A 20,526-nucleotide genomic window follows, 5' to 3' on the forward strand; every position below is an offset into this window, starting at 1 on the left:
TTTCTCTCTCTCTCTCTCTCTCTCTCTCTCTCTCCCCTCTCTGTCTCTGTCTCTCTCTCTCTCTCTCTCTCTCTATCTGTCTGTCTTCTTTTCTTTTTCTTTTTCTTCTTGCTCTGTTGCCCAGACTGGAGTGTAGTGGTGCAATCTCAGTTCACTGCAGCCTCCACCTTCAGGGTTCAAGTGACTCTCATGCCTCAGCCTCCTAGGTAGCTGGGATTACAAGTGTGTGCCACCATGCCCGGCTAATTTTTGTATTTTTAGTAAAGACTGGATTTCACCATGTTGTCCAGGTTGCTCGTAAAACTCCTGGCCTCAAGTGATATGCCCTCCTCAGCCTCCCAAAGTGCTGGGATTACCTGCGTTAGCCACTGCGCCTGGCCCAACATCACATTTTCATTCTCAGGAATTGAATATCAGCTTTCCCTTTAACTTTTGAGAAACCTGCAGCGTTTTCATGTATTTTACTCACAAATACTTAAATCTGTTTTTTTCATCTCTTTATTCTCTAGTTTATTTTTACCTTTTCTTTTCCTGTTATTAGAATTTCCTACTATTAGGATCACATGCAAATGCCTGCCAAGAACACATTCAGATCTTCGACAAAAAATACAGTGACGTAAAAAAGGATAGAAAGTCAGGGAAAGGGAGAAAGGCAGTAGACAAAGAAACAAAGCGTATTCCGTGTCTGACATGTGCCGACTGCTTAGTGAGATCACTTTTCTGATTTTCACTGGACAGCTGGATGGTTTGGGGCAGGGGGGTGTCCCTGAAATTAGGTAAACATTAAGAAAATGCTTATCTTAATGGATGAATTTAGACCAAGTTTTCCAGTGGTACCTATGGTTTTTAAAGGAGTTACCCATATTCACGGGTATTTGCTTGAACTTTCTTGTTCATAGGGAATAAGATGATTACAAGTTAGCCATTCTAAGTTAATTATTAGCATTTGATTTTATTATAAGGACATATTAGAAGCAGTGAGTTTAACAGCATAAGCAAGGATTTTTAATATATTGTAATTTAAGAAAAATGGAAAAACGAATATAAATTTCAGTATTTTTTAGGATGACTTTAAAGGTTTTTCTTAATAATTCCCATGTATGACTAAACTTGGGAGAATAACTGCTACTTTTCTTATGAGTTACCTCTTAGCAGCACCTCTCATCAAATCTGGTTGAATAGATTGTTTTCTCTCTGGCTTCAAGTTCTCTTAATGCTATTTTCTGTTCTCAGTGAGATAACTGGCCATATTTTCTCTGTCAGAATGATTGAAATATATGATGCTATTCATTAGAAAATATAATGGGTTTCCTTAGCAAATTGTTCCAGGGTATACCATCCTAATTTTATTTGACAAGTAAAATTCTGTTCATTATTTTATTGCCTTTAAAAAGCACTCCAAAATGTGCAAGTTCTTAAAAGAATTGAAGAGGTATTCATGATTCTCTTCTCTTTCCTGTTTTCTCTCTCTTTTGTTTCTGCCAGTGATGGACATTGTAGTATGAATATGAACCAGAGGCTGGAGGGTGGGCCTGAGGGCTGAGAGAAACCACTTCAAGGGAGGCAGGTGGGGAAGGAAGGGAGAAGGAGTTTTAGAAGTCACCTCAGAGACAAGTCATTTATTATATCCATAAATTACATTTGTGTGGATTGGGATTTACTGTAGCTCCATGGCCTTTCATATATACATGGACTATGTTTACTCAGTATTTTGCAAAAAGCTGCTTTACAAATCCTTATCTGCATTGTATACTCTCTTCCACAAATCTGGTGGGAGTAGCATTGTATAGGAGAGCACAGGTTTTAGGGCAGTGTTTCTCAAAGTGTGGTTTATGAAACTCCTGCCTCAAAATATCTGATCTTGCTTAAAGTGCAGGTTTTTCAGCTCCACTATAGATGTTGAGTCAGAATTTCTGAGTTTGAAGCAGGGGAATCTGAAGGTTTAAATAATGTTCCTGGGTGATACCTTGTGCATGCTAAAGTTTGAGAAACCACACTACTATGGAATCACACTAATAAATGGTTTGAGTCTTTGAATACAATGTGAATGGTGTCCCGTAGCTTTATCAGTACTCTGTTAACAGGAATTAGCTGTATGACAGGCAAACTAAGTTAAATGTTTTTATACCACTACTTCTGTGATTGTCAGTAGTATTTGTCATAGTGTTTCTGAAAGACTGCAAGGTTCCACATGCCCTTTGAATCATTGGAGAAAGACTGAATCATGTTCAACATCATAATTGATGCTGAGCAGATTTTATGACATTTTATTCACAGCCTTAAAAATGTATAATTTAAATACAGACTACATGCTTAACAGCCTGCAGATAGAAATAATGATTAGCTGTGAGTACCTTATTTCCTGAATAGACCACATAAGAAAAGCTAAAATATATGTTAAACATTTGTGATACCTCTGATTCTTTCATCCACTTTAGTTAGGCGTTAGAAGATTCTACTATTATCACAGTCATTGTTTCCCTGTACTTGTGAATGATTTATCATTGATCTCAGTGTTGGAATTTGGTCTTTAAATTTCTAGTGAAAAGTGTTGTTCTGAACCTTTTGATTTGTGTTAAGAATTTGCTAATTTTTTCTGCTGACTTTGGATTCTTCCATTGAGGCAGTCTTTCAACATTTATTGAATACTTACTATGGTTTTGGTAATAGTCTCTGTCTTGAAGCCAGGAAAGACTGAATATGCCATGATCCCAGAATCATGGGTAGGAATGGAGAAAGGGAAGAAAGAGCAAAGAGCTGGAAGCGTGCCAGTAAACAGGGTCTGAAGCACAGCAGATGGGTTTGGAAGAATTACACACACTTGGCTAGAATGTATTATAGTCAAGATCTCAGCCTGTGTTCCCTGATGCCCTGAGCCTATTTCCTTGTCTCTTAGGCGGGGGTAGAGCCCCTCTATGTAGGGTAGACAGGAGTAGGAAATGAGAAAAATGTGTGAAATAGTACCTGCCTGAGTAAGCACTCATTAAGTGATAGCTATATTATAAAGTATTATTAAAACAGAAAAAGTAGTGTGAGAACTTAAAGGAGTACATACATGGACTATAAATAATTGTATGTATTTGTCAGCTATATGCAAACAGACGATTAATTAGAAATTATGTGAGAAAACAGGTTCACATGTGTAATGCTGGTTGAAGAATGATTTATTTTATTTACGATTTCAGGTACCAAAGCAGTCAGACTCACAGCCTAATTCTGATAACCTAAGTCGCCATGGTGAATGTGGGAAGAAGCAAGTGTCTTACAGAACTGATATTGTTGGTGGTGTACCCATCATTACTCCAACTCAGGTTAATATTAACTCTTTTACTGTGTGAGGGTCTAATTATTGTATGTTGATTTTTGTATTATTTAAACTAAAACATTGTGTCTTTGCTGAATTAGTACAATACTCAATTACTATAAAATATTTTCATTTATTTCAGAAGTATTATGAAATATTTGGAAGTCACATAACATTGAATACTTTTCATGTTTTCTCTGAGCCTTTCTTCGTTGTACTTTTCACCTCAGCAGTGGAGAGATGAGTTCTATATTATACTTTGTAAACAGATTTTTTTCACTTAAATCATGAACATTTTCCAAGTCATCAAAAATCCCTTTATATCATTTTTAATGACTATATAGTAGTTCTTCCATGGATTTACCATAAATTACAAACCCTCTATTGGACAAATAGAGTTCTTTTCCTTTTTGTTTCTTTTACCTTTATAAACAATGCTACGATGAATATTCTTAAGTTAGCAAGTAGTAATTTTTAAAATCTATTTTTTCGACAACCGGGCCTAAGTGAGCTAAACAGAGGACGAATTTTAACTAAATTATATCTCAGAAGTACTAATATGCTAAATTAAGTCTTTATTTGGGTTTTAGGAAAAATATAGATTTATAAACAATTTTTGATGAAATTAAAAATCTTGTTTGAGCTTAAATTTATTGTTTTACTATTGAAAAGGATAATTTGTAGTGGAAATTAAGTTACTAGTAGTTGAGAAACCAAGAATTTTAAAGTAATCAATTGGTATTGCCAAGCTTGGCATTTTTATTACCTGTGTGCCTTTTGAACTTTGACACGTTGTAAATCTTTTAAATGAGATTGTATTACACCCCACATTTTTCAGGTCTTTTGCTAGGGGAGGTGATTAGTGGGATTAAAAATCTTACAACATTAATTAAATAATTAACCATTGAGTGCTTTCTTTATGCTTTACAAAGGGTATGTTGGTGAACAAAAATTCCTGCTCTCATAGGAGTGTACATTTTTCACCAAAGTTGGATAAAAAAATAAGCTAGGATTGTGAATTTACTTTTTCCAAAATTAATGCTTTTAAGCTGTTAACCTTCTGTTTACTATGTAGCTAGATTAAGCTCCTTCACTTGTATTATGACCTATGTTGACATAAGGGGTAAGACAATTTTCCTGTAGTTGTGTTAAGATATTGTATTAGTTTGTATCTGTGGCTGTTTTAATTTTGCTTAGAGTTAAGATTTTGTTGCATTGTAATTTTGGTATAGATATTTCAGTAGGTTCTAGGATTTTATGGGGGAGTGTAATTAAAAAAATCTCATAGAATTTTATTGCGTCATTTATTTTGTAGTATAGTTTTAAACATTACAAAATAGTATCATAAAAGCATTTAGGCAATATAGTAATGAGAGAACACTAAATCTCATTTACATTAATGTATTCAGTATTGGATAAGCAGTGAGTTAAGTGCTAGGATTAAAAAGTTAAGTATATAATTAGTGTTGACCTGTCTAAACCTAGAAAGGGTTGAAAGTTCCTCAAGATATGTGTGACTCTTAGGACTTAGATTTTCTCAGAAAATTTAGATATTCTAGAAATATACTTTGGACTTATTTGTGGGATTCTAGATTGTCAGATATTATTAATAGGGAACTGGCTGGGCACATTGGCTCACGCATGTAAGCCCAACACTTTGGAAGGCTGAGGCAGGCAGATCATTTAGGTCAGGCGTTTGAGACCAGGCTGGCCAACATGGTGATACTCTGTCTCTACTAAAAAATACAAAAATTACCTGGATGTGGTGGCGCATGCCTGTAATCCCAACTATTTGGGTGACTGAGGAACGGGAATCACTTGAACCCGGGAGGTGGAGGTTGCAAGTGAGCCGAGATCGCACCATTGCACTCCAGCCAGGGTGACAAAGTGAGATTGTGTCTCAAAAAAAAAAAAATCAGTCAATAAACAGACAGGGAACCAGTGCATCCAGGAACATGAAAACCTGGGTATAGTTTATTTTTATTTTTACTTTTTTGAGACAGAGTTTTACTCTGTCACCCAGGCTGGAGTGCAATGGTGTGATCTTGGTCATTGCAGCCTCCACCTCTTGGGTTCAAGTGTTTTTCCTGTCTCAGCCTCCTGAGTAGCTGAGATTACAGGTGTGTGCCACCATGCCTGGCTCTGATTTTTGTATTTTTAGTAGAGGCGGGGTTTCACCATATTGGCCTGACTGGTCTTGAACTCCTGACCTCAAGTGATGATCTGCCTGCTTCAGCCTCCCAAAGTGCTGGGATTACAGGCATGAGCCACCATGCCCAGCCAATTTTTTTTTTTAAAAACACTGGACTTACTTGTAAAACATATAACTACAATACTTCTAGAAAACAGCGTAGGAGAAAATCTTGCTCTATGACTAAGCAGAGTTGTGATAAATCAAAAGCACAATCTGTAAAGCAAAAATAGGTAAATTGGACCTCATCAAAATAAAAAATATTTGCTCTGTGAAAACCTTCTTAAGAGGATGAAAAGAAGAGCTACACACTGGGAGAAAATATTTGCAAACCACATGTCCAGCAAAGCACTAATATCTAGAACATATAAAGAGCATGTAAAGAACTCAGAACCCGACAGTAAAAAGCCCAAGAAATCAATTAGAAAATTCATGAACAGATATTTCATCAAAAGATCAGAAATACACAGGTGGTAAGCAAGCACATGAAAAGATGTTCACCATCATTAGGTAGTAGAGAATACAAATTAAGAGCATGATGAAATATTGCTGCACACCTGTCAGAATGACTAAAATAAAAGTTAATGATAACACAATGCTGCCAAGAATGAGGAGAAACATGATCTCTCAGGTGTTGCTGGTGGGAATGAAAAATAGTATAGCCACTCAGAAAAACACTTTGGAGGTTTTTTTTTTTCTTTTCTTAAATAAAAGTAAGCTTGTGATTACTATACAACCCAACATTTGCAGGCCTAGGTGTTTATCGTAGAGAAAGGGAAAATTATGTTCACACACAAACTTAGGCATGAATGTTGATAGCAACTTTTTTCCTAATAGCTAAAAGCGGGAAACAACTCAAATGTCCTTTAATGGGTGAACAGTTAAGCAGTTGGTCATCCATCCATTCCATGGAATACAGCAGTAACAAGGAATGAACTCTAGAAAGAAGGAACAGACAGCCTGGACGAATCTCTAGAGAGTTATGCTGAGTGGAAAAGATAATCTCAAAAGATAACCTCCTGTATGCTTCCATTTACATTATGTTTTCAAAATGTCAAAGTTATAATCTTGGAGAACAGATTAGTGGTTGCCAAGGGATTTGGGGGCAGGAGCTCTAAAGCTGCACAAGGGAGCCTTGGGGTGATGACTAGTCCTGGGTCTGAAATGTGGTGGTAGTTACACAGATCTACATATGTGATAAAACTGCATAGAACTGTATAGACACATAGACAAATGAATGTATGTCAGACTGGTGGACTCTGAATAAACTTTGTGGGTTGTACTAATGTAGTTTCTTGTTGTTGATGTTATGCAGTTTCCCTCTGAGGGGAAACTAGTGAAAGGGTTGTAGGACCTGCTGTAATTTTTTGGGGCAGCTTCTGGTGAATCTGTGTAATTATTTCAAAATAAAAAGTTAACCCTTTCTCCCAAGAAGAGCACTGGTGGCAGGACTGGTGCAGAAGAGGAATGGAAATTTGTGCTTTAACCAGTGACAGGAAAATTGTGATTAATATCTCAGATTAATTAGAAAACCCTTCAGAAATCTGTTTCTAACTAATCTAACATTGATTTTAAGATTTTCCATTGGGATAGCATGAAATAAAAGTATGCTTTGAAACTAAACAAGCAAGAAAATTATTTATTTATTTTGCTTCGTTTTAGAAAGAAGAAGTAAATGAATGTGGTGAAAGTATTGACAGAAATAATCTGAAACGGTCACAAAGCCATCTTCCTTACTTTACTCCTAAACCACCTCCGGATAGTGCAGTTATCAAAGCTGGATATTGTGTAAAACAAGGAGCAGTGGTGAGTAGCCTAACAAAATATATGAAATAATGAAAAAGGATTATGTTCTAGCAAACTCAAATTAACAGGCAAATTGTTTGCCTTATTTTATGAAAGACCCAAAGTGAGAGACCAGCATGCTGAGGAGAGTCAGGAGATAAAATAGGGGTTATTCTGTGCTTAAAACTCAGTGCTATTATTTGCTTGGTTTGCAGGGGACCAGGAAAGTTAATGCCTATTACCATTGACTTTCAGTTTAAATGAGCTTCCCTAACAGCTTAATGTTCTAGAAAGTTTTTCTGTTGATCTCCACTCATCCTCAGGAGTGGGCCAGGGAAAGAGAGCTGTAGTGAGGAGATGGCAGACCAGGGGCGGGAGAAGGAGTGGGGGGTGGTAGGATCCCTTTCTTGATTAGGCATTGGGCTGACCTCTGTGACCTTGGGCTACTTACTTAACCTCTGAGGCCCTCAGTTTCTGTTTTAAGGACTATCATATAAAACCTACCATCTAGCGTTTTGTTTTTTAAGAGAGGTGTGTTTCCCTTTGCATAGCACCTGGTACTCGGTAAAAGCTGTTATGGGTTAGCGCAGGTATTCCCACATAATCAGTTCATGATGAATTTTTTTGCAAGAGCAAGTAAATTTACCAGTATTTCTGAGGTTGCAACATACCTTACTATCTAAGCCATTCTTTCTGTGTGAACTAAATCTTTAGAATTTCATAAGAAAATAAACTTTAAAGTTTGAAAATGTTTTTTAAAAGTCTGCGAGTAAATGAATAAAATTATTTTGGTTGTTCTGTTTGACTTCTCATCAGTTTTTGGCAACTCTAATTTTTTTAGGGCAGCCAGAGGAATGTTCTTTGACCCCGTTTGACCTACTTTAGGCTGAGGAAAATGGCGGTGAGGGCAGGGGTTTCTTACTGTAGAATGTCTGCAGGTAGAGTCAGAATTCTCATCAGGCTGTGATACTCGGTTTTATGTACAGACAGCCTGATGGTTCCTTTTTGTTTCACTCTTAAGTCCAAAATACCAGTCAGAGATATTTAAGTGCTTTTGCAAAAACTGTATTTTATTGACAAAAAATATTTGTACAAAATAGGTTTACTTTATTAAATATTTACTGCTTTACTAAAAAGTACTTGTGGAAGAATTCATGCATTTTTACAGATAGAGAAACTTAATGTGGTTTAATAACATTTCCTGTGTTTGCTCTTTACATGGGGCGGAAGGAGGCAGGGAGTAGGAGGAAGGGGAAGTGCTTTAAACTATAAAAACTGTTTCAGCATCAAAAATATTTAATAATAGCGTAAAACCATACAATAAAAAATGAAAGCCAGGCACCAAAAATTGAATTAGGAATTCAAAGCCTGGGTAGCTAGAGAAGGATAAGATTTAATTTATCGCATCTCTAAGGGAGGTAATGAGATTTTTCAGTGCTTGGCATGTCTCATTGTGGGTTCATATCAGGGTAATTAAGTGGTGACTAACATTTGACATTCTTAGAAACAGAAGTCTTATGTCTGTGTTCATCTCTGGTAGATGAAAAACTGGAAGAGAAGATATTTTCAATTGGATGAAAACACAATAGGCTACTTCAAATCTGAACTGGTACGTTGTTACATCATAAACGTTGCCCTAAAAATGTTTGAAAAGTGTTGCATTGTAGTGATTATATGTAATTTCTTGTACTGTTCGCTAGTGTTAGAATAACTAGTTTTTACAGATACATAGAGTTTATTTGGTTGTGATGCTTTTGGTTAATGATATTTTTCTTAAATTTGTGGTTAAGTAAAAAGATCCTATCTTCAAAGCGGCATTCTACCCTGAAAGATCTGAAGATCTCAGAATCCCCTAGTCTGTAAATTTTCCCTAAAGGGGCATCAGAGGAGCTGGTGTAAAGAATTCTGTCTATAAAGTCAACATTTAAGCCTCTGTATTTCTGCCTTCTCTTAATATATTCTTTACCTAGTTCAGATTGACTCATAAATCACTTCACATAAGATGTTTTTGTCTTCCCTGAAGGTAGAATCAGACATTGAAATTCCCTCTTTGCCTCGTGTGAGTAGCATCCTTATTTAAAATATTGTTGGGTGACCTGAGCCCTGAAATAGCTTATTGGATAAATTGAATGCAATTCTGTACTACAAATGTCTGTCCTACCTCTTCTTTTTGTATGGGATCTTTGACAAGGGAACTTTATACTTTATTTGGATGAAGTCACCAGAACAGCATTGTCCATTAGAACTTTCTGCACAAATGGAAGTGTTTCGTGTATGTATTTTCCAATGGCACTACCTACATGTAGCTGTTGAGTGCTGGAAATGTGGCTAGTGTGACTGAGGAGCTGACTTTATTTCATTTTAATTAATTTAAATTTACATCATTATACATAATGGCCACTGTATTGGCCAGCAGAGCACTGATGTATAGGAAGGGAATAGTTTAAGATTGACCTCAGGAGTCAGCTCCTTCTGGGAAGCTTTTAGACTCTGGATTAAGTGTCTTCTATTTATATGTCCTGTGGTACCCTATGCATACCTGTATCATAATACTCTTCTCAGGGTTTTGCAGTCACGTGCATACTTGTCTTTGCTACTAAATTAAATGAGCTTCTTGAGGGTAAAGACTCTTATAGTCTTTTATGATCACAGGGCCTGGCACTTGGTAGACAATCGGTAAGTGTCTTTGAATGAATGTAAAATGGCATAGCACAGCAAGAAGAGGCATTTTAGCGTGTGGCTTTCTTAAAGCTTAAGAGCTTCAACTGGAAGTAGTAGTTACTTGGTTTAGAAAGTACCTGCCTTGTTGTCTCAGAAGGCTACAGTTGTGCTTGGTCAGCAGGTTGACTCATTAATCTTATTTAATGCCAATACTCCTGGGAAGAGTCATTCATGTAACAGACATTCATTGAGCTCTCCGTGAATCTGGCACACTGTTCTGGGAACTGGAAATAAAGGAGAATAATTAGCAAAGTTCTTTGGCCTCCAGGAGTTCAGTTTTGGTGGGAAAATTGACATGTGCCCCATCATCAACAGTAGTTTTAATAATTAGGAATATTTTCAGTATTTAGAAATTGCAGATAAAGCTGAAAACCTTTAAAGGCCAGTAATTATAACTATACTTACATTTTCCTAATTTTACTGAGTCTAGTTAATCTATCTCCTATGGTAGTTCTTTGTTCTTTTTCTTAAATTCCACAGAATAATGCCCAGCGTACAGGTTTTCAAAACTTAGTAAATATTTCTGTAGTAGTTCTTGTCTCAGCTTCTCCTCTCCCAGTTTTAACATTTCTGAAATCTTAGGGATATTTCTTAAGAGTTGCTAAGGGTGAGGGGCAGCCAGGCTGCACATGCTACCCTTTGGGTAAAATCCAGAAGACACCAGCATCAGCATGTGCAGAAAACAGTGCTGGCAGCTTCAGAGAAAATCTCAGGGATATCATGAAACATTCTTAAATGCTGCATCACCAACACTTTTTGGCATAAAGAATGGTTTTGGAGTGAAAAACATGGACATTGGTGACTCCAAGTCAAAAATTGATTCGGAAGATCTGGAATCTGGATGTGAAATCTTAAAAAACTATAACCAGTCCTGGGGCGGTGGCTCTCGCCTATAATTCCAGCACTTTGGGAGGCTGAGGTGGGCGGATCACCTGAAGTCAGGAGTTTGAGACCAGCCTAACCAACATGGAGAAACCCTATCTCTACTAAAAATACAAAAATTAGCTGTGCATGGTGGCACCTGCCTGTAATCCCAGCTACTCAGGAGACTGAGGCAGGAGAATCTCTAGAACCCAGGAGGCGGAGGTTACAGTGAGCCGAGATTGCACCATTGCACTCCAACCTGGATAACAAGAGTGAAACTCCATCTCAAAAAACAAAAATTGTAACCAGTATATCTTGTTTATATTTTTCTCTTTTACATATGCTCAAGAATGATATATGATAAAAATGTTTAAAGTATAAATGGGCTCGTTTATAAAACCTTTTCATTGTGGAAAAGTATAAACATACACTTTTAATAGACAGAAGTAATATATGGAACCTGCATGTACCCATCACCTAGATGTCGTAATTGTTAACACATGGCTCAGCTCGTCTTGTTTCAGTTTTACCAGCCACTTCCTGCTTCATATTTTGAGGCAAATCCTAGATATCTCCCATTTCATCTGTAAATATCTCAGTGTGTATCTCTAAAAGATCATTTAAAAGTTTTTAAAATAAGTATAAAAGACTGAAGTGTACAGTTGAAAAACTGGTGAACATATTTGCAATATATATTAGTGATAAAACTTAGAATCTTAAGAAATGAGAGGATTTTGCCCCACCTTCTTTGCCCTCTTTTCCTTTCGTCAATCCCAAACAATTCAGACCCCATTTTATTAGGTGAGGCAAAGCAACATAGGCATCCAAGAGGAACCAGTGTAGCCTTGTGTGGGTGTCAGAGCCCACACAGGATAAGGAGGCTGTCTTCTTAGGGGGTTAGCCCCACGTGGAGTAGGGAGAGAAGGGCATCCACATGGGGTAGGGGTGGTGGCAGAGATGGGAGAATGGCCTCATACATACTGATTGATAAAATAAGGAAATATATTAAGGATAATAGAAGCCAAGTTTCTTGTCAGAGAAATAGTAGTTTTTGGTGAATGGATGTATATCTATATGTATGTTGAGGAATGAGATATTTACATAGTTTCAAAGTACCTGTCTACTAAAATAGGTATTAAGTATTGTGCAAGGTGATAAAGTAACATTACAGCCAGGAAACGTGGCAGATACCACTTTACTCAGGTTGGTCAGATGATTAAAATGAATGTCATTGTTAATGAAAAAAACTGAAATCACTTACCACCTGACAGGGTAGTGTTAAGAAGACAACATCACTTTGATGATTCTCCTGCCCAAGGTGTGTATTCTGAATCTCATCATGAGGCATACCCAAATGAGGGTCATTCTCCAAAGTAATACCTTGCACTCTTCAATAGAGTCAGGATTATGAAAGTCAAGGAAATAATGGGAGCTGTTCCAGACTGAGGGAAAGAAAATATTTGATAAGCAGATGGTGTTGGTGCTTCTCAACGGAATTCTTTTGCTCTAATAAAAGTCGTTTTGGGCACAGTTTTTTGATTCTGATGATTATGTTGTGATTATGTAAGAGATGTCTTTATAGGAAAAGTATTCAAGGGTAGTGTGGGACAGGTCAGCAACTCACTCTGAAATGGTTCAGGAAAATCAGTTCTTTGTGCTGTATTTTCAATCCTTGTATAAATTCATGATTGTTTCAAAGTTTAAAAAAGAAAATGGTTGGGAAAGTATCTGGTAGGCAAATGAACAAAAGACATGAATATTCAATTTAAAAAAATTAAAATAGGTCTTAAAATATTTTAAAAATTCAGCATCACTGATAATTAAAACTGCACTGAAATATTCTCATCTATCATGAGAAGGTTGTGGCTGAGTGAAGAGATTGGCAAATCCTTACCCATCCTGTCCAAAGGCAACTGTAAATGCCATTCTGTAAACAAAAGGAATCAGGAACCCTTGGCCATATAACTGATTTCAGAGTTGGGGCAGATAAAGTACCACCTGAGGTCAGAAAATGAAGTTGTGCCAGAAAATAAGGAAGTGCCTCAGAGAATGAATGGAACATGTCAAAAGGACACAGAAATTACTTTGAAGGGCCTGACCAAAATGCAGACAATTTAAACAACAAAATAAATAATGATAGCAATGGATTATAACCCATAGAATAAGATGAGTCATGAATAAATGAGAAGGAAAAATATTTACTTAGAATAAAATTCTGTCTTAATATATGTAGATGGATTGATGGGGTTAGAATAAATCACCATTTGGCAGCCACTAGTAATGGTTTCAGGCAAGAGGCTTCAGTGTTCAATAAAATTAGTGGCAAAATTATGATGGGAATCCCAATATTACATCAGTTCCAGGTATCTCCCACAAGATACTTAACAATGACAAAGGGAAAAAGTAATTTTATAGTTACTGGCAAACATGACCTTAAGCGAGAGATCAGAGTTAACACACCGGTGACAGGACAAGCCACCATCAGGTGTGTACCTCCTAATAGTGGTCCACTGAGAAGAACAGTGTCATGCCTATGGCTTCCTGTCAAAAATGTATAACCTGAATTTCAGCAAATATCAGACAAACTCAAATTGGGAGGTGTTCTACAAAAATAACTGGCCTGGTCTTTTTAAAACTCTGAAAAATGATTGAAGAACTATTCCACAGTTAAAGGAGACATGACAGCTACATACAAGATATGACCCTGGATTAATTAAACCCTGGATCAGAAAACAGTTGTCCTTGTGCTATAAAGAATATGAGTAGGGCAGTTAGTGAAAGCTGAAGATGGTCCGTAGATTATAGTATTGCATCAGTGTTGAGTTTCCAGTTTTTATAATTGCACTGTGATTATGCAAGAGCACATCCATGTTTTAGGAAATACACACTGAAGTATTTAGTAGTAAAGGTACATCATATTTGCAACTTACCTTCAGGCATTTCAGGAATCTGTATATACTCACACACACACATATATAAACACAGACAGTGATAAAGCAAATGTAAAATATTAACAGTTTAGAAAACAAGGTGTAGGTTATGTAGAAATTATTTGTACTGTTTTTCTAAGTCTTTTATAGTGTGAAATTATTTCAAAATGAAACTATTTTGTGAAACTTTTTAAAAAAGATCTGTGAATTTATTTTTTTTTATTTTTATTTTAAAGCACTCCAGGCTGGATGCAGTGGCTCATGCCTGTAATCCGAGCACTTTGGGAGGCCAAGGTGGGCGGATCACCAGAGATCATGAGTTTAAGACCAGCCTGGCCAACATGGCAAAACCCTGTCTCTACTAAAAATACAAAAATTAGCTGGGCATGGTGGTGGGCACCTGTAATCCCAGGTACTCTGGAGGCTGAGGCAGGAGAATTCACTTGAACCCTGGAGGGGGAGGTTGCAGTGAGCTGAGATCATGCCATTGCACTCCAGCCTGGGCAACAAGAGCGAAACTCTGTGTCTCAATTAAAAAAAGCACTCCCATCATGGTTTAATTTTATTTTTGGTGCTGCATAAAGTAATGGTATGTCTTACTCTCATGCTGTCATAGTCAATGAAATATGTATATTATATTTTATGGAATGTATACTAGAAATATGCTATCAGGAGCCAGTTTTATTTTATATTTGTATCATATCTACTTTGTAACCTTGGGTGTGATACTTAACATGTCTAATCTGCAGTTTCAGCATATGAATAAATAGTACATGTGTTGTAGGGTTGTGGAAAGTGTGAGATAAAACATTTAAAACCTAGCAGATGTCTCAGCACTTAGTAAACGTACAATTGTGTGTGTGTGTGTGTGTGTGTGTGTGTGTGTATTTATAGAAGTGATATTTGAAAAATGACAAAATTAAGTGAAAGAAGCTGGATGTGCACTTGCTCTGCTGACTTGTATATTAAAGTGACATTCCAGAAAAGAAGGTGCTGCGCATACTGGTATGTGCGTCCACTGGGGACAGTCTGATGGCTAATAGCTATTAATAAGCTATACTGTCTTTAAGGCCAGAAATAATGTAAATAAGTGTCATATGCAGTTTTTATTGTTTCAAACAACAATGTATATGAGACTGTAGTGTTTGAGCTGTTCAGTTGCTGGATGGCTTAAGAAGGTAGATTTATTTCTAAGATGTGCTTTAGAAAAGAAGTATGATTTTCACATGAGTCTTCAAATAAGACAGCTAACCTTTGGAAGGTTTTTAAGAATGAACGTCATGTATCTGTTTGTGCTTTTTTTTTTTTTTTTGCTTTTTTTTTTTTTTTTGCCAGGAAAAGGAACCTCTTCGTGTTATTCCACTTAAAGAGGTTCATAAAGTCCAGGAATGTAAGCAAAGGTAAGGAACAGCTCTGACTTGATGCCTGGCACAACTTAGGAACACAGAACAGCGCCTTAGTTTGAGGAATATACTTAAAAATTACATTTTTCCATATAAATTGTAGTTATGTTTAACTTTTTATAGCTGAGATATGCTAGAATTTTCAAACCCTCAGATTAAAGGTTATATTTATTTCTTTATAGTTGAGATATGCTAGAATTTTCAAAACCCTCAGATTGCAATATTTTGTTCATTTGAAAACTAAAAATTAGGAAACAATCCTTTATTTGTTTCTTTGAAATCTAAAAATGCAGAAACAGCTTATTAATGGAAAGGAAGAAATTTAATGTGAACAACTTGTGGTTGGGCTATCAGATTTGACAAATTGATGTATTAATTTTAGTGTTTAAAAGATGCAGAATAGAGCATACAACACAAGAAAACGTGTTAGCTGTGACAGTGTTTCACCAAACTGATTACTAAAAACTCTGAACTTTAAAGTTGCATTACGAACTTTTTTAAAAGGCAAAACTACATAAAATATGTAAAATCTTATATGAAAATAAAGGGGAAAAGTAATTTGGGTTTGTCAAATCAGTGCTTTACCTCTTATATTTATTTATTGACACATACTGGGTACTGGGTAAACAAAGAGAAATTGTCAAACAACTGTTATTTAAGTGTAATTGGATTTTTTTTCATACAGTGACATAATGATGAGGGACAACCTCTTTGAAATTGTAACAACGTCTCGAACTTTCTATGTGCAGGTAAGATGCTTACTTGGCAATTATAGATCCTCCTAACAAGAAATGAATAATTTTAGAGGTGAAATAAACATAAATAAGCTTGTTGCTCTTGAGGTTTAAAAAATATGACAACTGTAATTCACCAGCTTAATAGAAGGATGGTATATATAGAGTTATTGGTAGAGTTATATGTTCAGGAAGTGGGAATATTCTTTGTTATGAACTAGTGAACTAGAACGAAGTATTTGGAGAAAGGGAAACGCTTTTAATTTAGATGTTAAGTGCGTACCTTCAAGTCAGATTACTTTTGCACATATTTTAGAATTTTGATTTTTCTGTTATATCATTTTTTGGTAACCTTATAAAAAAAATACCCATAGTAAAAGTAGAGAGTAGATCTATATGGTTTCACTGATAGTTGGCATCTGTATTTAAGTTTAAATTGTACTTTTTGCATACCTCATTGAATTATTTAAAAAGAAAATTTTTATAAAGATTTGGGCTGGTGTGGTGGCTCACGCCTGTAATCCCAACATTTTGAGAGGCCAAGGCAGGCACATCACTTGAGTCCAGGAGTTCAAGACCAGCCTGGGCAACATGGTAAAAACCCATCTCTACTAAAAGTACAAAAATTAGCCAGGCGTGGCGATGCAGGCCTGTAAGCCCAGACTTGGGAGGCTGAGGCACTAGAATCACTTGAACCCAGGAGGCAGAGGTTGGTGTGAGCTGAGCTCGTGTTACTGCACTCCAGTCTGGGTGACAGAGTGAGACCCTGTCTCAAAAAAAAACAAAAAACCACCAAAAAAAGGATGATTTGTTTTTGTTTTATTGAAGTTAAATATGCTTATTCTAGAAAACTAGGAAAATATAGAAAGATGTGGTTTATAAAACAGTCCATTCCACATTGAGGCAACCATTCTTATGTTTTTGCTCCCTTTCTTCAGGTATATATTTTTATAATAGGTGGGGTCATACTAAATATAGTGTTATATTCTGTTTGTTTAATATATTGTTATTTTTTTCCATGTCATTAAAAATTATCTGAAGACCTTTTAGAACTACATCATACTCCATTGTATTGATGTTCTACTAGTAAATTGTTTCTGTATTACTGTGTTGCTGAACGTTTATATGCATAGTTTTTATACATTTACTGCAATAAATGATGTGATGAAATGCATCTTTGTGCATTACTTTGCCTGATTTCTGTAGGATAAGTTTCTAATTGAGAGTAACTATTGGAGTGTGACCCTTTCTATTTTATCAAATTAATTTCTAGGATTATATTTCCATACTAGTGCTGAATGAAATATACTCTACCTTTGCCTGTTTTTAAGTTTTTGTTAATATTTATTCAAAAATATCTTGTATTGTAAATTTTTTCATATTTCTAGATTCTAGAAGTATAACAGATTCTAGAATATAGAAGCAAGAGGCAGTATCTCTGTAACCCTGCTTGGGGCCTTATTTAATTAGATTTAATTTCATAGTAAGATTTAAAATTCACATTGAAAGCCAGACTTGTCTGTCAATACTTGTAGGATTTAGGGTACTACTAGAAATTATTTCCAGAAAAATAATATGTAAAATAATGTCAGAATTTTAAAAAATTATGCAACTACATAAATCTTGTAGCAGATTCAGGTGGTCTAGTGATAGAGTGAAATAAGAAGGGTTTTCTTTGACATCCTCTTCTCGTTTTCTCTCTGGAGATATTCATTGACGCCTTTTGATGGGTCTGATCTTGACATTGAAGTGCTCAATTTATGTCTCTGTGAAGTAAGACCTAGCAAAACCTGTTTTTAAAAAACAATTTCTCAGTTTTTTTGATAAAATTGCCTTAGAGTGATTTTGTTGATAATAGTATTTAAATTATCAAAATCAATACATTGGCTTTATAGAAGTAGAAGCTGATTTTGAGGAAAAGTTGACTGAATGAGTTCTGTTTTCTTTTAGGCTGATAGCCCTGAGGAGATGCATAGCTGGATTAAAGCAGTCTCTGGCGCCATTGTAGCGCAGCGGGGGCCTGGCAGATCTGCATCTTCTGTAGGTTTCCTGCTCTCTGGGGTGATATTCCCTTGGGTCCCCCCATCCTGTTGAATTGTTTTCCTTCCTCCCAATCCATCTGGTTTCTTTCTTTATTGAGATTTATTTGCATGTTGACTTTTATACCAATTGGACTCCAAAAAATAATGCATTTCTAATTTAATACTTCCTTGCAGTGTTACATATATATAACTTTCTGTGAATTGTATTGTGTTAAATGCACAAGCAGGGCAACTAAAGAATGAACATTTCCTTGCTTTGTCTTAGGAGTTCTTACTTGTCAGTAGCTCTAGATCTGGCATAATTTGACAAATGCTTAGTATGGTGTATGGCCTGATCATTAAGACTTTTAGTTGTAGCATTACACAGCTTTGTGAACATCTTGATTTCCACTTTACTTCCTCTGATTTCAGTTGAGGTTTTTTTGTTTTGTTTTTTACCTTTGGCTTCACCATGCCATAAGATCTCTGAGCAGCTGGGACCTTAAATGCATTTCAGTGTTCCCAGTGTTTCCAGTTCATGTTTTCATTCTCATTTTAAAACCTGCCTGAAAAGTCTGCTTCTGATAACTACCATAACTATCTCTGTGGTAGTATGATAATAAAATTGAAATACAAATACACATTCTACTCTGAAATATTTTTTCAAAAGATTTTTATTATGTTCAAGTACATAAGAATTAGATTTGGCTTTGGAATACTTTGGCCAGTGATCTCAGATCTGAAAATTCAAAGTATGTTAAAATGTAACACTGCTATCTGCAGAAAATAGTCTTGTCTGTAGCATGATAGCCTTTATGATCTAGATTTACTATGATATATATGCTAGATGCTTATACTTTTAATATTTTTTTCTGATTCTATTATAATACTGCCTTTTATTTTCTGGTAGTAGTAACTACAGATAAATAAATAGAAATTAATGTTTCTGATTCCTTAATTGTTAAGTCATTCTCTTTATATCCTTTTTGAAATATCCAAGAAGTCATTTTCATAGATGTTCATTTTGCCTGTATTTTTATGTGACTTTTTCAGCAGTCAAGTTTGAGACTCTCTGCAAAAACAATGTCTGTTGGGAAGAGGAAAAGTTGGAGAAGGATGTTTGTGTTTTGTGCTTTGTGGTGGGGGCAAATTAGACTATCTAGCTATGACTGTCAGCACAACTTTCTCTTTTCCTCCCTCTACCCAGTATAGGTTAACTCTAATCTTAGCTTTGCACTGTGTTCCAGATGCGGCAGGCCAGAAGGCTGTCGAACCCTTGTATACAGAGGTATACATCAAGAACTGGTGAATGCAGCACGTATGTGGGCTCTCACGCAAACGTGCCTTCTTAGTGGAGGGCCCAGACTTACTCACTACTTACAACTGATCATAGAAAGTTGAGTTAACCAAACTGCCTTTTGCAGTTATTGTAACTGATTTTGTCAATACTAACGCAAACTGTTTCACTCTAGTCATCAGATTGGATATATATATTAAAAGAAAAAATTAAAACATACAACTTTACTAACAGAAAGAGACATTAACGTATAAAAATTAATATACTGAACTGCTGCAAGAGTTTCAATTTCTTTATGTACTTTAAGATTTTTAAAATACTACAACACTTATGAAATGCACTATTGTTCTAATAATATATGCAAACGAATGCATGCATATGCATTGGATAAACTGTACATTACTATAGTTTGCATGGCATTTAAAAATCTCTGAAATTTAGCCATCTAATAGGACTCTATAGTGTTTTGGTAATTAGTAGCACTTTGTTTTCAAAGCCACTAGTATAAAGGAATATAAAATGCTAGTATATAGCAGTGTATTTAGAATGGCCATATTTAAGGATATCTTCAGATTTGGTCTAGTTAGAAGCATATTGAAATTAACATTTACAACTGATAATTATTTCACCACAGTTTAGAATGTGATTAAATGTGTACCCTTTGTTACCTTTAAAATATTAAGCCATATGAATATATGACCTATTCAGAAGTAAAATTAAATAAAAATTGAAAAGACTGTGCTATTATTGGTTGCAGTGAAATTCAGGGAAGGAAAATCTAAGTTTTATCAGCAAAATAATGTTTGAAAGATGTTGATTCATGCTGATTAAAGAAATGTGGCCTTTCGTTGTCATAGTCTGTATTTGCTTTCTAAAATACGTGGGATAATTCCTAGTGTTGACTGAGAATATACTCTAAATGATACAGCTGGGAGGTTCTCTTTTAAACACAGTTCAGTTGCAGCTGGAACACTATATTTCAGTTTAGTTTGGCTGAATCTTCAAAGTGTCATAGGCTGCCAAATTCGGCTTTGGTGACGGAGCTGGTTTCCTAGTGGAAATGGTTTTTGGCTATCATCGCTTTAAACTCACCTCTAAAAATGCATTGCTTTGGGAAAGAACTTGCACATTTATGCTGCATGGCCTCTGCTTGTGCTCTGTGTGTGTGTGTGTGTGTGTGTGTGTGTGTGTGTGTGTGTGTGTGGTTTGTTTTTCAGAGGATCAAGTCTCACACTGAGTAACTAACCTGGTCAGTAGTGATGGACTGTGTCTGACC

The 20,526-nt window shown here is 35.8% G+C and overlaps 1 protein-coding gene across 6 annotated transcripts in view; it reads left to right on the forward strand.

Annotated features, from left to right (window-relative positions):
* The window catches only part of PLEKHA1 (pleckstrin homology domain containing A1), a 60,459-nt gene that overhangs the window by 37,100 nt on the left and 2,833 nt on the right, over positions 1-20,526 (forward strand). For 4 of the 6 annotated variants that reach the window (XM_017508633.2, XM_037731402.1, XM_037731403.1 and 1 more), the window contains 6 exons: positions 3,186-3,311; positions 7,158-7,301; positions 8,821-8,889; positions 15,131-15,195; positions 15,884-15,947; positions 17,883-17,972. In XM_017508633.2, coding sequence (XP_017364122.1) covers positions 3,186-3,311; positions 7,158-7,301; positions 8,821-8,889; positions 15,131-15,195; positions 15,884-15,947; positions 17,883-17,972 — 558 coding nt within the window. Of the gene's footprint in view, positions 1-3,185; positions 3,312-7,157; positions 7,302-8,820; positions 8,890-15,130; positions 15,196-15,883; positions 15,948-17,882; positions 17,973-19,200; positions 19,272-20,526 lie in introns of all 6 variants that reach the window. The other 2 variants (XM_017508635.2, XM_017508636.2) reach the window with 2 other exon arrangements.

Source organism: Cebus imitator, unplaced genomic scaffold (genome assembly GCF_001604975.1).
Source record: "Cebus imitator isolate Cc_AM_T3 unplaced genomic scaffold, Cebus_imitator-1.0 Scaffold396, whole genome shotgun sequence".
Lineage (NCBI taxonomy): Eukaryota > Metazoa > Chordata > Mammalia > Primates > Cebidae > Cebus > Cebus imitator.